The sequence below is a fragment of the Geotrypetes seraphini genome, chromosome 1 (genome assembly GCF_902459505.1).
Source record: "Geotrypetes seraphini chromosome 1, aGeoSer1.1, whole genome shotgun sequence".
Lineage (NCBI taxonomy): Eukaryota > Metazoa > Chordata > Amphibia > Gymnophiona > Dermophiidae > Geotrypetes > Geotrypetes seraphini.
In genome coordinates this window covers 319,504,431-319,520,726 of record NC_047084.1, presented here as the reverse complement: position 1 = coordinate 319,520,726, position 16,296 = coordinate 319,504,431, and the positions used below count along the sequence as shown (strand labels likewise).

Sequence of the window (16,296 nt, the reverse complement as noted above, 5' to 3'; positions counted from 1 at the left end):
TGGTTGAACCAGAGCATCCAAATCCTCGTCCTAACTGTCTCTTCTCGACGACAGAAGAAGCAGGGTGTTTTGGCGTTGATACTCGTGGCCATCAGGTCCATGAGGGGCTGACCCCAAGACTGCACTATCAACTGAAAAGCCACATGGCTTAGACACCACTCTCCGGGAGCTAACACTTGACGACTGAGGAAGTCCGCTTGAACATTCTCCACTCCTGCTTTATGGGAGGCCGAGATGACCTGAAGATAAGACTCTGCCCAGACCATGAACAGAGCCGCCTCCTGCGCCACCTGAGTTCTGTCGGTGCCCCCCTGACGATCGACATCGGCCACTGCCGTGGTCTTGTCCGACAGAATCCGGACTGACTTGCCCGTCAAGAAGGAGTGGAAGGTTAACAGCACCAGACGGAAGGCTCTGGGCTCCAGAACATTGATCAACCAAGATGCCACCTCTGTGGACCAGATGCCCTGAGCTGAGTGACCTAGACACAGAACTCCCCAACCGAGGAGACTTACATCTGTGAGAAGCACCATCCACTGTAGCTGAACCAGACTCGTCCCTTGAACAATATGGGCGGTCTGGACCCACCAACGAAGACTGCAGCGAGCCAAGTCCCACAGAGTTACAGGGAGAACTATACTGTGCCTCTGGGGCGACAACCTCCGAAGCGGAGCAAACTGAAGAGGATGCATGTGGGCCCGAGCCCACCTCATCACGTTGAGGGAATCCGCCATCGACCCCAAGACTTGGAGGAAATCTTGCGCCCGAGGACACTGGGATGCCATAAGCAGGAGAATCTGAGATTGCAAATTGCTTTCCCGGGCCTCTGGGAGGAAAGACCTTCCCCAATGAGGTGTCAAACAACCAAGATACTCCAGGCGCTGCAAGGGGGCCAAACTGGCTCTTGGCAAGGTTGACAACCCATCTCAGCGACTGTAGAACTCCACTACCCGAGCCATGACCCGGGTGCTCTCCTGGAACGACTTTGGGCAAATCAACCAGTCATCCAGGTAGGGAATCACCAGAATGCCCTCTGTCCTTTGCTCTGTTCGCAAGGCCGCCGCGACGACCACCAGAACCTTGGTGGATGTCCGGGGAGCCGTGGCCAATTCAAAAGGAAGCTCACAGAACTGATAGTGCTGACCCAATATCGCAAAATGAAGGAACATGCTGATGGGAGGCCCAGATTGGAACATGCAAGGAGGCCTCCATCAGGACGAGAGAGGCTAAATACTCCCCTGGTTGAACCACCAGAATCACATATCACACTGTCTCCAAGCAAGAAGACAGAACTCTGAGAGCCCTGTACACCCCCTTCAAATCTAAGATGAGCTGAAAGGACCCCACTTTCTTGGGCACCACAGAACAGCAGCTTAGAGATCTATCAATCTTTTAAGGATCTGGTGAAAAACCTGCTTCTTCCATTCTGCCTGACAAGAAGCAGCTAGAAAATGATCTGGCATGGAATGGGAAAACTGCAGAGCAAAACCGTTCCGAATCACCTCCAGCTGAGCACCCACCGGAACCAAAGGGGGCATGGGCACAGACTCATTGGGCAGGACGGACAGCGGAGGAACCGGCGGAGGGATTCTCAGCCTCCCGACCGGCCAGACAGGACTGCATTGGATGAAAGAAATGACTCCTGGCAAAAACAGAGGTCGGTTAGGAAGCAGTCCCACGCTCAGGGCAGTACCTGGGGAAATCTCAGACTCCTCCAAGCAGTGCTACCTCGAACAACCTGGCAAGCACTGTCTTCAGGCAAGCAGGGCACTTTAGAGCCCGTCAATTTAAACTAACTAGTCCAAAACCTCTGGAAAACAACAAGGACCCCAGAAAAAGAAAATTTAGAGTTTAGTAATGGACACCGCATCCGTTGACCAAGCCTGAAGCCAGAAAGTCCAACGCGCAGCTATGGATTTGGCAGATGTCTGCAAGAAGTCATAGAGGATGTCAGAGGAAAGAGGCAACCATCTGAATCTTTGTCACCTCCTGACCATCAGACTCATTGTCAAGGACCCGCTCAGCCCACCGAAACATGGCCCGAGCCACCAGTCCCGCACAAATAGCTGCCTGGACCCTCAAGACGGACATCAAAATTCTGTTTAAGAATGGTCTCCAACTTATGCTCCTCAGAGTCTGTTAAGACATAATTGCTCTCGACAGGCACAGTATGCCGCGTAGCAATAGCTGAGACCACCGCGTCCATCACTGGTGACTTTAAGGTAGTCCAATCCCCCACCAGGACGGAATATAAACAAGTCAAGGAGTGCATAAACCGAAAAGACGCCTCTGGTGAAGTCCACTGCGCCTGGATAAATATCCAGAAAAAACAGATGTATTGGACAAGAGTGGGAAGCAGAGAAAATCTCCCAAAGAGGAGGGTCCTCCACACTCGAGGTCGCAGGTGGCACCTCCTCAAAGTGCAACAGATCTAAGAGCTTGTCCCTCTGAAGAAGGCACACCTCAAATGCCTCCTCACTGGTAGATAGAAAAAAACAATTCCCTGGTACCAGCAGCCGCTCCGAGAGGATCCTGGAAGTGTTCCCAAGGGTCCAGGTCCTCATGCAATAGTTAAAACTCTCTTCAGACAAGTCCTCGTCCGAGGCCATACGCGGGCGCCTGGACGAGAAGGGGGGACGTGAAAAGAATTAAGGGGTTAAAACATCAGGGGGCATGGAGGGAACAAATCCTCGAGACCCCATGGACACAAGTATGACCCACAGCCACCAGAAAATATGCTTTACACAAAGCAAAAAGAAAATCATCCCCATTTCCTTGCTCCAGCAGGGGACCCAGCTGTAACCTGTCCCTGTTATGTCAAACCAGGGAGAAGGTACCTGAGGTTAAATATAAGATGGAGGGGCTAGCTGAAGTAAAATGGCAAAAAACACGCCAAAAATAGTCCCTCTAGGGCCTGTAGCGGCTGAGAAGACTGAACTGTCCCAGCCGCTAAAGCAGGCATAAGCCGGCATAAGCTGAGAGAAAAAACAGCTGACAGGAAATCCCTCCGTGGGCGGCAGGAAAAGACTGGGCTTACCTGCAAAGCTCTGCCGACTCATGAGGCACTAATGGCGGGGAGCCTTGGACACAGCAACCGATGCTGACTAGACTCCCATAACTGCACCAGCCTGAACAGCTGTTTTCAGGCCGGCCACAAGTGCTTTGCGTCTGGACCAAAATGTGCACCTCTCCCCCTCAGAAGTGCTCAATTGCTCCATACGCGACCTAGCTGAAAGAAAAGTGCCGGTTACTTGAAAAATACAATAATTTACAGGATATTTAAAGGGAAAGCAACCCTTCAGACCGGCACTGCCTCAGGATTTTTTTTTTTTTCACAGAAGATTCCACTGGCTCTCTAAACAATATGCCTTACCACCAAGGGGTAAAGGCTTATCGTTGAGGCACCTCTACAAAAATGTGGGGAGGTGGAGGTCGGACGGACCCCAAAACACCCAAGCTTAATCCGGCAACAAAAAGGGACAAAAATTCCTAATCAAATTCCAACAGCCCTACCAAGGGAAATGGGTACAGCTCACCACACCTGCTGGAGATTGAGAGAACACTGAGGTAATTAGGGAGGGGTCACATGATATGTACAGTTCCAAAGTATTGACTCAGTCTCCACCTGCTGGTCATGATGAGATATATACCCGCTTGTAAGATTAATCCTATACTGGTCTCAAGAGTGCTAAAGAATATGTTATTAAGCACTGAACTTATATACACTGTAATTCTCAGATTTTTTTGGTCTGGTCTCTTGATTTTGTAATCCGTCCTTGAAATGAATAGGTAAAGGCAGAATAGAATAACTTGTATAACATTTCAAAACCTCATTACTGATCAGGTCATGTCACTAAACGGGGTGACAAAATGTAGCTATTTGCAGAGTACAAGATGACATTTTACCATATCGAATATCATTTTTATAAGTAAATATGAAGGTTTGGACTATGGCTACATACACATATAGTCATCTTATTTCAAGAAGTTTTAAGGTATCATTCTGTTGATGAGTGTCACTTCATAGCAGTGGTACATAACCTGCCTTTCAGGAATATTCTGTTAACCGGACAATGAATATGCATGCAAACATATCACATGTATATTAATTATGGATATTGTGAAATCCATACTAGTCAGGAAATACAAGAACCAGGTTGAAGATTAACCTTTGAAACCTATAACAGAATACAGAGTTCAAAAAGTTTGTGGCAAATTATTTTGAAGAGAGCATGTCAGATTGCATTCAAAAGCATAGCATTTCTGACCATTTATACTATGAACAGTATAAATTGATAAGCAAAACTTTGAGTAATAATATACCTGGCATAATAATTCTAGTTGTTGATCTTGAGAGGCTACATGGTTTTCTAAATCAGATTCCTTGATTAATTTTTCAGCAAAGTTTTCATTCATATCTTCCAGCTTTTCTTGTAAAGACTGAACTGATGTTTGAGACATTTTCAATTCGTTCATCAATTGCGATGACTTGGAAAACAATTAAATAAAAACCAAACATGAAGCCAATTATTAAAAAAAAAAAAATCAGATTATCCAATTATTTGATAAAGGCAGAGAATGCCAAGGAAATTATTTTTTTTTTATAGTAAAGAAACAAACTTTACACATTATATACAAAAGTCACAAAAACTAAGCCTGCTTTTCTAGTTTCAAGTTTTATTAAAATTTGATGTACATGCAATATCAAACATTTCAATGTGTATTACAAATTAAAAAGGGGACTAACGATAAGACAATTTATTAAAAAAAACAACTCTCTCTCTTCATATCTAATGTATAAGCTTACGTAACTGGTTAAGTGTTATCACTGTTTATAGATCAGATGCCCAAGGTGATTAAAGGTAATTTTTCACTGGAGAGGCACACTAAGTTTCTGAGATCACACTGCTCTACCTAGAAGGGGAGATTATTATTTATGAAGTCTGTTATGAGGATTTCTGTATGAAATGATGATGAAAGCTCCTGCAGCCACAGCTCATGGAGTCTGGTCCAGACAAAAAAAACTTCTACAACTTAAGACTTAGGGCTAGATTCACTAACCTGCCCGAATCGGAACAATCCATTTCTGACTGGGGCAGGTCCAACTGATTCACAAATCAGTCATATTCAAATGAGGGTGATCGGAGGAATGCCCCCATTTGCGAACAGGGATCGCAAATGTGCGACCCCCGCTCATGCACAGACCCTGACAGTAGTGACAGGAGAAGCAGCCTCCTGTCACTGTTGTTAGGGCTTTGCCCATATCTCTCCTGCCTACTCGCCCCGATGCTGGCTCCCCCGACTCTCCTGCTCTCTGCCGCCCTTCCCCGCAGTGTGAGCCTGTGATTTTAAAGTAGGGCTGCACTGTGGGGAACGGTGGCAGAGAGCAGGAGAGTCTGGGGAGCCCGAGAGAATAGCCCACCCTCCGGGCCCGACCTCCCCTCTTACATACAAGTTGGGAGCAGGAGGGGTGCTCAGTCCCTCCTGCTCCGCTGGCCTCCCTCCTGCCACAGGCTCCACCGCCGACCAGCCCCACAGGATGCACGACTGGCCCACCCCAGGCTGGGCCCTGCCCATTTGCCCCACATACCTTACAAATGTTGGGAGCAGGAGGGGTGCCCAGTCCCTCCTGCTCCTTAGGCCCTCAGGATTCATCTTCGGGAGCAGGAGGGGGTGCTCAGTTCTTCCTGCTCCTTAGGCCTTGATCCTCTTCGGGAGCAGGAGGAAGCGCAAAGTCCTCCTGATCCTGCCGGCCGCTATGCAATAGCGGCCTTAGGCCACGCCCCAGCGCATCATCTGATGCATGGGGAGGGGGCCTAATGCCCCGATTGGCTGAGGTGCCTCGGGCTCCTCCCTTGGGAAAAGCCTGGGGGCGCTTCAGCCAATCAGGGACTTCCTTATGGAGGAGTCTAAGGAAGTCCCTGATTGGCCATAAACAAATATTGTCGCAAAGGGCTCGCAAACCGATTGGTACACGATCGGTTTGCTTAGTGAATCTAGCCCTAATTCCTGGAAGCTTTTTACGAGTCATTGTGCATGTGCAAGTACTTCCTGTGCTAAACTGTTGCATGGAGACCTTTTCAAAGTTTAAAGAGCATATATGAATACCACACCTAGGTGAGATGGGAGAGTATGTGAGAACTTGAATCCTGTGATCTGTGGAACAGGCTAACAAGCTTGCAAATCCTCAAAAGGGAGGCTCCCTAGCAATATCTTAAAAAGGAAAAAAATGAAAGACACTACAAACAGTCACCAACACTGTGATAAAAATCAATTTCCAGCTTTTTTTTTTTTTTTTTTACCACTGTTTTTACCTCCCTTACATGTGCCTATGTCAACATCAGATCTCTAGGACCAAAAACAGAAAACATAAAAAATTGGATAACAACAGAAAAACTTGACTGCCTATTCCTCACTGAAACCTGGCTAACCTCAGACACAGACCCTAGAATAAAAGAAGTATGCCCGCCAGAATACAAAATAACAGTAACCTGCAGAGAGAAAAAAAGAGGAGGAGGACTAGCAATAATATTCAAGAGCTCCCTAACTCTAAACATACTTGAGAAAGTATCCACTCCACAATTGGATTTCCTAGCATGCCAACTCACAAACACAACACTAAAAAACTCTCTAAACTGCCTGCTCTGCTACATAACACCAGGAAACTGGACCACAGTGAGACCCGAATTTGAAAACTTCATCTACCAAAACTCACTAACAGCTGATTTTAACCTCATCCTAGGAGACCTAAACCTACACCTAGAAGACCCAACCTCCACACCAGCAAATAACTGTCTATCCTTCCTCAATGCATTATCCTTCCAGATCCTAAACCCACAAACCACTCATGAAAAAGGTCATCAACTGGACATTGCAGCATTCATGTCTCACCAACCATCCAATCAAGAAATCCAAACTCCTAACGGAACATGGTCCCCATCCCTATGGTCAGACCACTACATCTATAACTTCAACATCAATTGGACCAAAACCAAACACACACCTCTATCAAAAAAAACCACATATACCTCACGCAAACATATAGACCCAACCATTTTCTGGTCAAATGTAGACGAAACCATCCAAGACTGTGACCCAAAAAACTTCATCTCCCACTGGAAAAATGTATCCACCAACATCCTTGATAATTTGGCACCCCTACAAACCAAAACCAGAACCAGCAGGAAATCAGACCAATGGTTTGATAATGAATTACTCCAACTCAAAAGACAGTGTAGAAGATTAGAAAGAAAATGGAGAAAAAAGAACCAAGAACAAACAAAAACAGACTGGAAAAAAATCAACAAACAGTACAAAAAGCTACTAACAGACAAGAGGAAAAGCTACTATACCAATCTCATAGGCACAGAAACACAAGATTCCAAAAAAATATTCCAAATCCTGAAAGAATTAACAGACACCAAACCATACACTACTACCACGAACACACCTCCACCATCACCCACCCTCTTAGCAGAACACTTCAAGAACAAAATCACCAACACCAGAGCCACACTCATCCTCAACCCCTCCAAGCAAAATCCAATCACAATCCAACCTACAAGAAAAGAGGCAATCGCAGCAGACAGAATTTGGACTCAATTCCCAAACATACAATGGTCAGAATTCAACAAATTCTACAAAAAATACAGCCATGCCTCCTGTGACCTCAACCACTGCCCCTCATATCTCCTTACCACCTCTAGTGTAAAGTTCCGCACCATAACGCTACAATGGATCCAACTCACGCTCACAGAGGGCACATTCCCTGACAACCTCAGCGAAATTGTCATCACCCCAATCCAAAAAGACCCAAAGGCACCACAAAACCTCCCATCTAACTATAGACCTATAGCCTCAATTCCGCTATATGTCAAAATTATAGAAGGCCTAGTAGCCAAACTCCTCACCAATTACATAGAAGACCATAACCTACTCCACCCCATGCAATCAGGATTCAGAACAAACTTCAGCACAGAGACATTACTAGGCTCCCTCATGGATACCGTCAGACAACAACTTAGTACAGGGAAAAAAATGCTACTCATACAACTGGACCTATCAGCGGCATTCGACCTAGTAGACCACAACATCCTTCTACAAATCTTAGATGCAATAGGCATCTCAGACAAAGTATACTCCTGGTTCGAAGGATTCCTAAAACTCAGAACCTACAGTGTAAAATCAAACAAAAAAAAATCAGAATCCTGGTCAAACCCCTGCGGCATACCACAAGGATCTCCACTATCCCCCACCCTCTTCAATCTATACACTGCCTCTCTAGGAACTCATCTGGATAATCTAGGCATAACATCCTATAGCTATGCGGATGACATCACCATCCTCATCCCATACGATCATTCTAAACCTACCATGACAGACGAACTTCACCAAACACTGGAAGCAGTCACAACCTGGATGGAAAATCACAAACTTAAACTCAACCAAGACAAAACCAAATTCATCCTCCTAGAAAATGACAAGATCCAAACCACAACCATCCTAGACATAAACGCAACCAAATATCCCATCCAAACAACCATAAAACTACTTGGCATGACCATAGACAGATGCTGCACTATGCAACCGCAAATAAACAAAACAACGCAAAAATCATTCGCAATCATGAGAAACCTGAGACAAGTCCGAAAATTCTTTGAAAGTACACAATTCCTACTTATAGTACAATCCCTAATACTAGGTATATTGGACTACTGTAACATACTCTTCCTCCCATGTCCGGCAACTACGATAAGACAACTCCAAACAATCCAAAATACAGCCTTAAGACTCGTCTATTCATTGAAAAAACACGACCACATCACAGAGGCCTTCATCAACTCACACTGGCTCCCAATCCAAGAAAGAATCCAATTCAAATTCTACTGCATATTATTTAAAACCCTACACGGAGACAGTCCATCATACCTGAACAATCGCCTCATCCAAGCAACCAATACCAGACACAGAAAAACGCACTCCCCATTCATACCCCCCCCATCCAAAGAAGTAAAAAGAACAAAACTACATGACGGCCTCCTAGCCACTCAAGCTGCAAGACTAGACAACCAGATCTCCAACCTTCTGATGACCACCCCAGACTATAAGACGTTCAGAAAAGAAATAAAAACCACACTCTTCAAGAAATTCCTAAAACAGCAATAACAACACGACCTCTAAAAGCCCTTAAGATCTACATCCTACCTCTCTAGCTACTCATTATAATTCATGTAATTCTGTAATTCTGTAATTCTGTAATTCTATAATTCGGTAATTCTGTAATTCATTGTAATTCTGTCTTTAAACTAACCTTTGTAATTCTGTAATTCGGTAATTCTGTAATTCATTGTAATTCTGTCCTTAAACTAACCTTTTGTAATCCGCCTTGAACCGCAAGGTAATGGCGGAATAGAAATCCCTAATGTAATGTAATGTAATGTTTAACCAAAAGAAAACAGCTGGGACGTGTGTGAATGGCAGCAGATTCTAACCTCAAAGATATTCCAGAGAGCAGATTAGCCAAAGCTATATTGTGTCAAGAACACACTTCCAAGCTAAGAATGTATGGTTCAAAGTCCATATTGCAGCTCTATAAATCTCCTCCACAGAAGCTGATCTTAAATGAGCTGCTTGGACATTATGAGCCTTGACATAACACATTCAGATCTGGCCTGCTTGTGCAAAAGAGAAGGAATTTCAGTCTAGCCCATTGGTACTCAACCCAATCCTTGCGACATACTCAGCTAGTCAGGTTTTCAGGATATATTCAATGAATATGCATGAAATAGATTTGCATACCAAGGATAATGTGACCATTTATTTTTTTTCATCAAAAAGGGACATCTATTAATTTTCAGTCCCGCCCCTAATCCTGCCTAGCCCCACCCCCAGCCCCGCCCCAAATTTCTTCCATTCATTTTCATGTACACACAATATCTTATTAATTCATAATGGTAAACATAAAATATAAAAAAATACAAAGCACACTGTACGCAGAGAAAATTAATCATTTACGAGTTTCAAGGTTTTTTTCAAAGATGTCAGGCAGATTACTTTAAAATATGCAATGTCACCTCAGTAACTAAAAAAAAAAATAGACAAATATAGTGCAAAATATAGACAGCAGATATAAATTCTCAAAACAGACACATTTTGATCACTAAATTGATAATAAAATCATTTTTCCTACCTTTGGTGATTTCATGAGTCTCTGGTTGCACTTCCTTCTGACTGTGCATCCAATCTTTCTTTCTTTCTTTTGCATTCAACATTTCTTTCACAATCCAGCCCCATCCCCTATGGGTCCAGGTCTCTCTCTCTTTTCCCTCTGTTACCCTCCCCAGATTCAGTGTCAGTTTTCCTTCCTACCAGGTCTCCCTCTCTCTCGCCCTCTGTTTGAACCTTCCATAGTCCTGCATCTGCCTCCTGTCTTTCCCCTTTCGTTCAAGCTTTTTTCTCTGTAGTCTTTCTAATGTGCTTACAACCCCCCCTTTCTCTGCCTCTTTCTCTCCTTCTTTCCTTCCTCCCTCCCAGCTGATTTTAGCATATCTCTCTCCTCCTTTTTTCCCCTCAGATCTAGTATCTGTCTCCTTCCTCTTTTCCTCCTCAAAGGTCTGGTATCTGTCTCCTCTCCTTCCCCCTGCTCTGGCATCTCTCTCTCCCCTTCCTTCCTCCTGTTCTTCCCTGGTCTTCCTTCTCAATTTATTTTCTGTATAAATTATTTTGTACTATTCAGTCCTCAATTTCCCTCTTTCACTGTGTCTACCTAAAGCTTGCCACCTCTTTCCCTCACCCCTTCCAGTAACTAACTCTATCCTGCATGTGCCCTTTTTTCTTTCTCCTCCCCACTTCCTTCCAGCGTCTGCTCCCTCTGTCCCTCACACTTCCATTCAGCGGCTGTCCCTCCTCTCTCCCACACTTCCATTCAGTGTCTGTTTGCCTCCCTCTACCTCTTCCATCTACTGTTCACCCTCTATCTCGCCCCTTCCATTCACTGCCCTCTGTGCTCTTTCCATCCAGTATCCGCCCTCTCTCTCTTCAATATGGCATCTTCCCTCTTTCTATGCTCATTCCATAAACTATCTATCCCGTGCCCCTTCTCTCCTTTGTACATGATTGATTTCAGCTCTGTCACCTCTCCGTTTTTCTCTCTCTGTCACCACCTCCTCCCCTATGCTCTGGCAACTCTCTGTTTTTCTCTCTCTGTCACCACATCCTCCCCTATGCTCTGGCAACTCTCTTTTCTCCTTTTTTTCCTTCCCACCCCATGGTCTGGCATCATCCCTTCCCTGATTCCCGGCATCTCTCTCCTTTCCTTTTCTTCCATCTCTCCCTCCCCCTCCATGCTCTGACATCTCCTCTTTCCTTTCCCCTTGGTCTGGCATACCTTCCTCATTCCCTCCATGCTCTGGCGTCTCTTCTTCCCTCCAAGCCCTGGCATCTCCTTTCATTCCCTCCAGTTGGGTACAGCAACATTCTCCCCAATTCTCTCCCCCCTCTGCTCCCTTTCCTCCTTGTCACCCAAGGCCTGGTGTCCTGAACTTCATCGGCCAGCAGCAGCATTCACAATTCACTGCTCTTGCCGGCTTCAGGCCTTCCTCTCTCGGGTCCTGTCTTCATGAAAACAGGAAGTAGGCAGGACCCGGCAGAGAGGAAGGCCTGAAGCTGGCAACAGCAGCGAATTGTAAATGCTGCTGCTGCCTGAAGAAGGTAATGGAGCCAGGCCTTGGAGTGCCCGATGCAGACCGCTTCTCCCCCCTCCCAGCCGAACCCCCACTGCCCCTCCTATCTCTGACCCCAAGAGAACCCTTTCAACCCTCCCAGCGAGATGACCGAGCAGCAAATCTCCCTCAGTAGCGTCGGCAGCACGCTAAACAGGCTGCTTCGCGGCTTTCTCCTGCTGGTGAAGCATCACTGATGATGTCATCAGTGATGCGGCAGAGGGACTTACTGGCAGGAGAAAGCCGCGCAGCAGCCTGTTTATTATTATTATATACACTCTATTCCTAACACTTGAGTAGTCAACCTGTTCTCATGAGAACTCTTGTAGGGAGCTTCATTTGCACATTCTCCCATTTCTCTGGGCTGTCCTTCAACTTTTCAATTCGTAGCAAAGCAGTCAGCCAGCCCTGGAAAGGAAACAGAAGAGGGAGGGGATACGGGGACTCTCCCCGAGAAACATTTCTGTTCTGCTCATATCAAGCATATAACAACCAAATTCAAATCTTTGCAATATATAATAAGGTAAAAAACAAATGAAGTCACCAACTTGATCGTAACCTGCACTATGAGTTGGAGATTTGTAGATACCCCCCTAGATAATGCAACATGGTAGTTGCTGCCTCTATTCTTGTCAAAGTTGGACCAAAGAAATAAGACGACCGAATAGAGGCATAAAACAGACAAATTCACAGCTGATAGGAATGGCTTCAGGAATAGAGTGTATGTCTAATACACAGAAGATTAATTAGGTTAAGAAACTAATCTTTACATCTATTACAACAGATACTCTATTCCTAAACACTAGGGACATAACAGCACAGCCTTCAAACTTAGGGTGGGATAGATGAGCCTATTGCCAGAATCGAAGATCCAAATACGGAGTCCCTTTTGGCCACCATGTCTACTCGGCAAAACATCATGAACATATGCAGAGAACACTAAGTGGCAGCTCTACATATGTCTTCTGGGGAAACTGCAGAGGTTGCTGCCAATGAGAATGTGCCTTCACAAATATAAGAACATAAGAATAACCTTTCTGGGTCAGATCAATGGTCCATCAAGCCCAGTAGCCTGTTCTCACGATAGCCAATCCAGGTCCCTAGAACCTGGCCAAAACCAAAGGAGTAGCAACATTCCATGCTACCGATCCAGGGCAAGAAATGGCTTCCCAATAGACTATGGACTTTTCCTTTAGGAAATTGTCCAAACCTTTCTTAAAATCAGCTACGCTATCGACTCTTACCACAACATCTGGAAATGTGTTCCAGAGCTTAGCTAATCTCTGGCTGAAAAAATATTTCCTCCTATTGGTTTTGAAAGTATTTCCCTGTAACTCTGAGTGTCCCCTAGTCTTTAATTTTTGACAGAGTGAATAACTGATCTACTTGTACCCATTCTATTCCACTCAGAATTTTGTAGACTTCAATCATATCTCCCCTCAGCTGTCTCTTTTCCAAGTTGAAGAGCCCTAACCTTTTTAGTCTTTCCTCATATGAAAGGAGTTCCATCCTCTTTATCATCTTGGCCGCTCTTCTTTGAACCTTTTCTAGTGCCGCTATATCTTTCTTGATATGAGACCAGACATCTATGCCAGATGAGGTCACACCATGGAGTGATAGAGGAGCATTATAACATTTAGTCACATTAACCATCCCTTTTTTAATAATTCCTAGCATCCTGTTTGCTTTTTTGGCCGCCACTGCATATTAGGCGGACGGTTTCATCGTATTGTCTAAGATTATACCCCCAAAGTGGATCCTAGCATCCGATAATTGATTCAGGTTATTCTTCCCAATGAGCATCATTTAGCATTTATTTGTCCACATTAAATTTCATCTGCCACTTGGACACCCAGTCTTCCAATTTCCTAAGATCTGCCTGCAATTTTTCATAATCCATATGCGTTTTAACAAATTTGAACAGTTTAGTCAAGCGACTGAAGGACAAGATACAGGAACTTGAAGGACTTCACATCACAGAGGACCCAATCAGGACAGCTGAGGACTTCATGGAGAGAGACACATCGAGGAAGAAGTCATGGAACTTGAGGAATTCATTGAGAAAGCCTACAGGAGGGTGGAAGAAAACGAACTTCAGAGGACAGATGAAGTTACACCAACATGGAAGGGAGAACAAGAGAAGGATGACTCCAAAGTAGATGCCCACAGAGGAAAACCCCAGGAAGGGGAGGAAAGGGCAAGTCAACGCCCAGAAGAAGAAGCAGCGAAGCACTTAAGAGGACATTGACCTGCGACCGAAGCGAAAATTGAAGAAGGGAAGTCTGCGATTCTAGTGGGAGACTCAATCCTAAGGAATGTAGACAGCCACATAGCAGGTGGGAGAGAGGATAGACTAGTGACCTGTCTCTCAGGAGCGAGAACAAAGGACATTGTGGACAAAATTGGAGAGATCCTGGAAAGAGCAGAGACGGGAGAGACTGCAGTAATGATCCACATCAGGACAAATGATGTCAGCAGGAGAAACTACAGAAGAAGTGCACTGATAGAACAGTTCAAGATTCTGGGAAGGAAGTTGAAGATGAGGACCCAGAAGATAGCATTCTCAGAGATCCTACCAGTACTGAGGGCAGATGTGAAGAGGCAGATGGAACTACAATCAATAAATGCTTGGATGGGGAGATGGTGCGAGGAAGAGGGGTTTCACTTCGTGAGGAACTAGACAACGTTTTGGGGTAAGAGCAAGCTCTTCAGAAGAGATGGACTGCACCTGAGCGTGGCGGGAACTAGACTTCTAGCAAGCAATGCCAGGAGAGGAATAGAACAGGCTTTAAATTAAGAAGAAGGGGAAAGCCGACAGTCGACCAAGTGTCCACGATTCGGAAGAAGGTATCCCACGAAGATACTAAGGGAGAAAAATGCTGGGAAGAAACAACTGGCAAAACACAGGAGTTGACTAATCCAGAAGAGGAGGATAAAAGGATTGTAGCACAAGAGAAGAAAATAAAGTTTGAAGCACAGGGACAGGAAATGAAGACAAAAAAATACCAGGACCTTAATTGCATATATACTAATGCAAGGAGCCTAAGGAAAAAAAAGGGGGAATTAGAAGTCATGACCAAAACTGAGAACATAGACATCATTGGGGTCTCTGAAACATGGTGGAATGAAGAAAACAAGTGGGATACAGCACTGCCGGGGTACAAACTCTATCGCCAGGACAGGTCAGGTCAGAAAGGAGGAATAGCCCTATACATAAAAGAAAGCATACACTCGACCAGAGTGGACACAGCAGCTACGACCAACAATTTGAAATCGCTATGGGTTAAAATACCAGGAAGGAAAGGGCCCAAGATAAAGATGGGCCTGTACTATCGTTTACCTGGGCAAACCGAAGCTATCGATGAAGAAATGGAAGCCGAGATGAAGCGAGAATGCAAAAGCGGTAACACGATTATTATGGGAGACTTCAACTATCCCGGGATAGACTGGAGTCTTGGAAGCTCAATATGCGCTAGAGAGACCAGATTCCTGGAGGCTATACAGGATTGCTTCATGGATCAACTTGTCAGAGAACCGACGAGAGGGAATGCCACTCTGGATCTAATTCTAAATGGGCTAAGAGGACCTGTGAAGGAAGTGGAAGTAGTGGGACCATTGGGAAACAGCGATCACAATATGATCAAGTTCAAAGTTGAGGTAGGAATTAAAGAATGACACGGTGACAAAATTCATCACCGTTCCCATCCCCATGGATAACCGCGGGAAACCATCTTCATGTCATTCTTTAAGGAAAGAGGGACCACTGACCCGCAAGCTTTGCTTTGAAGAATGCTGGTGTAGAAGGACTGCGGTTGAAATAGACACTAGAAAATGACATGGGATTATTTCCCGCGGGGACGGGAACGGTGATGAATTTTGTCACCGTGTCATTCTCTAGTAGGAATACCGAAGAGAAATAGAACCATAGCGACAACTTTTAACTTCAAGAAAGGAAATTACGAAGCGATGAGAGTAATGGTAAGGAAGAAACCTAGGAACACCTCAAAGAAATGGCAGACTGTAGAGCAAGCCTGGTCTTTATTCAAGGACATGGTGACCGAGGCGCAAAATCTGCATATCCCAAGATTCAGAAAAGGGTGCAAAAAGAATCAAACAAAAGACCAGGCATGGATAACCAAAGAAGTAAAGAAAGCGATAGGTGATAAGAAGAATTCATTCAGGAAATGGAAAAAGGGCAAAACTGAGGAGAACTGGAACGAGCACAGGAAGTATCAAAAAGAATGTCACCGTGTGGTTAGAAAAGCTAAAAGAGAATATGAAGAAAGGCTAGCCAAGGAAGCACAAAATTTCAAACCTTTCATCAGATATGTTAAAGGGAAGCAGTCGGCTAGGGAGGAGGTGGGACCGCTGGATGACAGAGACAGGAAGGGAGTGGTGAAGGAGGGGAAAGAAGTGGCGGAAAGAATAAACATGTTCTTTTCGTCTGTATTTACAAAAGAGGACACATCCAACTGGAACCTGAACAAATCTTCACAGGAGACCAAACAGATAAATTAACATTGATGGAAATAAGCCTTGAAGACGTATGCAGGCAGATAGAAAAATTAAAAACTAA

At 44.9% G+C, this 16,296-nt stretch overlaps 1 protein-coding gene across 1 annotated transcript in view; it reads right to left on the bottom strand.

Moving 5' to 3' along the window:
* Positions 1–16,296, bottom strand: part of CENPE (centromere protein E) — a 539,120-nt gene that overhangs the window by 113,425 nt on the left and 409,399 nt on the right. Inside the window, exon 39 of the mRNA XM_033956806.1 lies at positions 4,324–4,488. Within this exon, the coding sequence (XP_033812697.1) occupies positions 4,324–4,488 (165 nt within the window). The remainder of the gene's footprint in view (positions 1–4,323; positions 4,489–16,296) is intronic.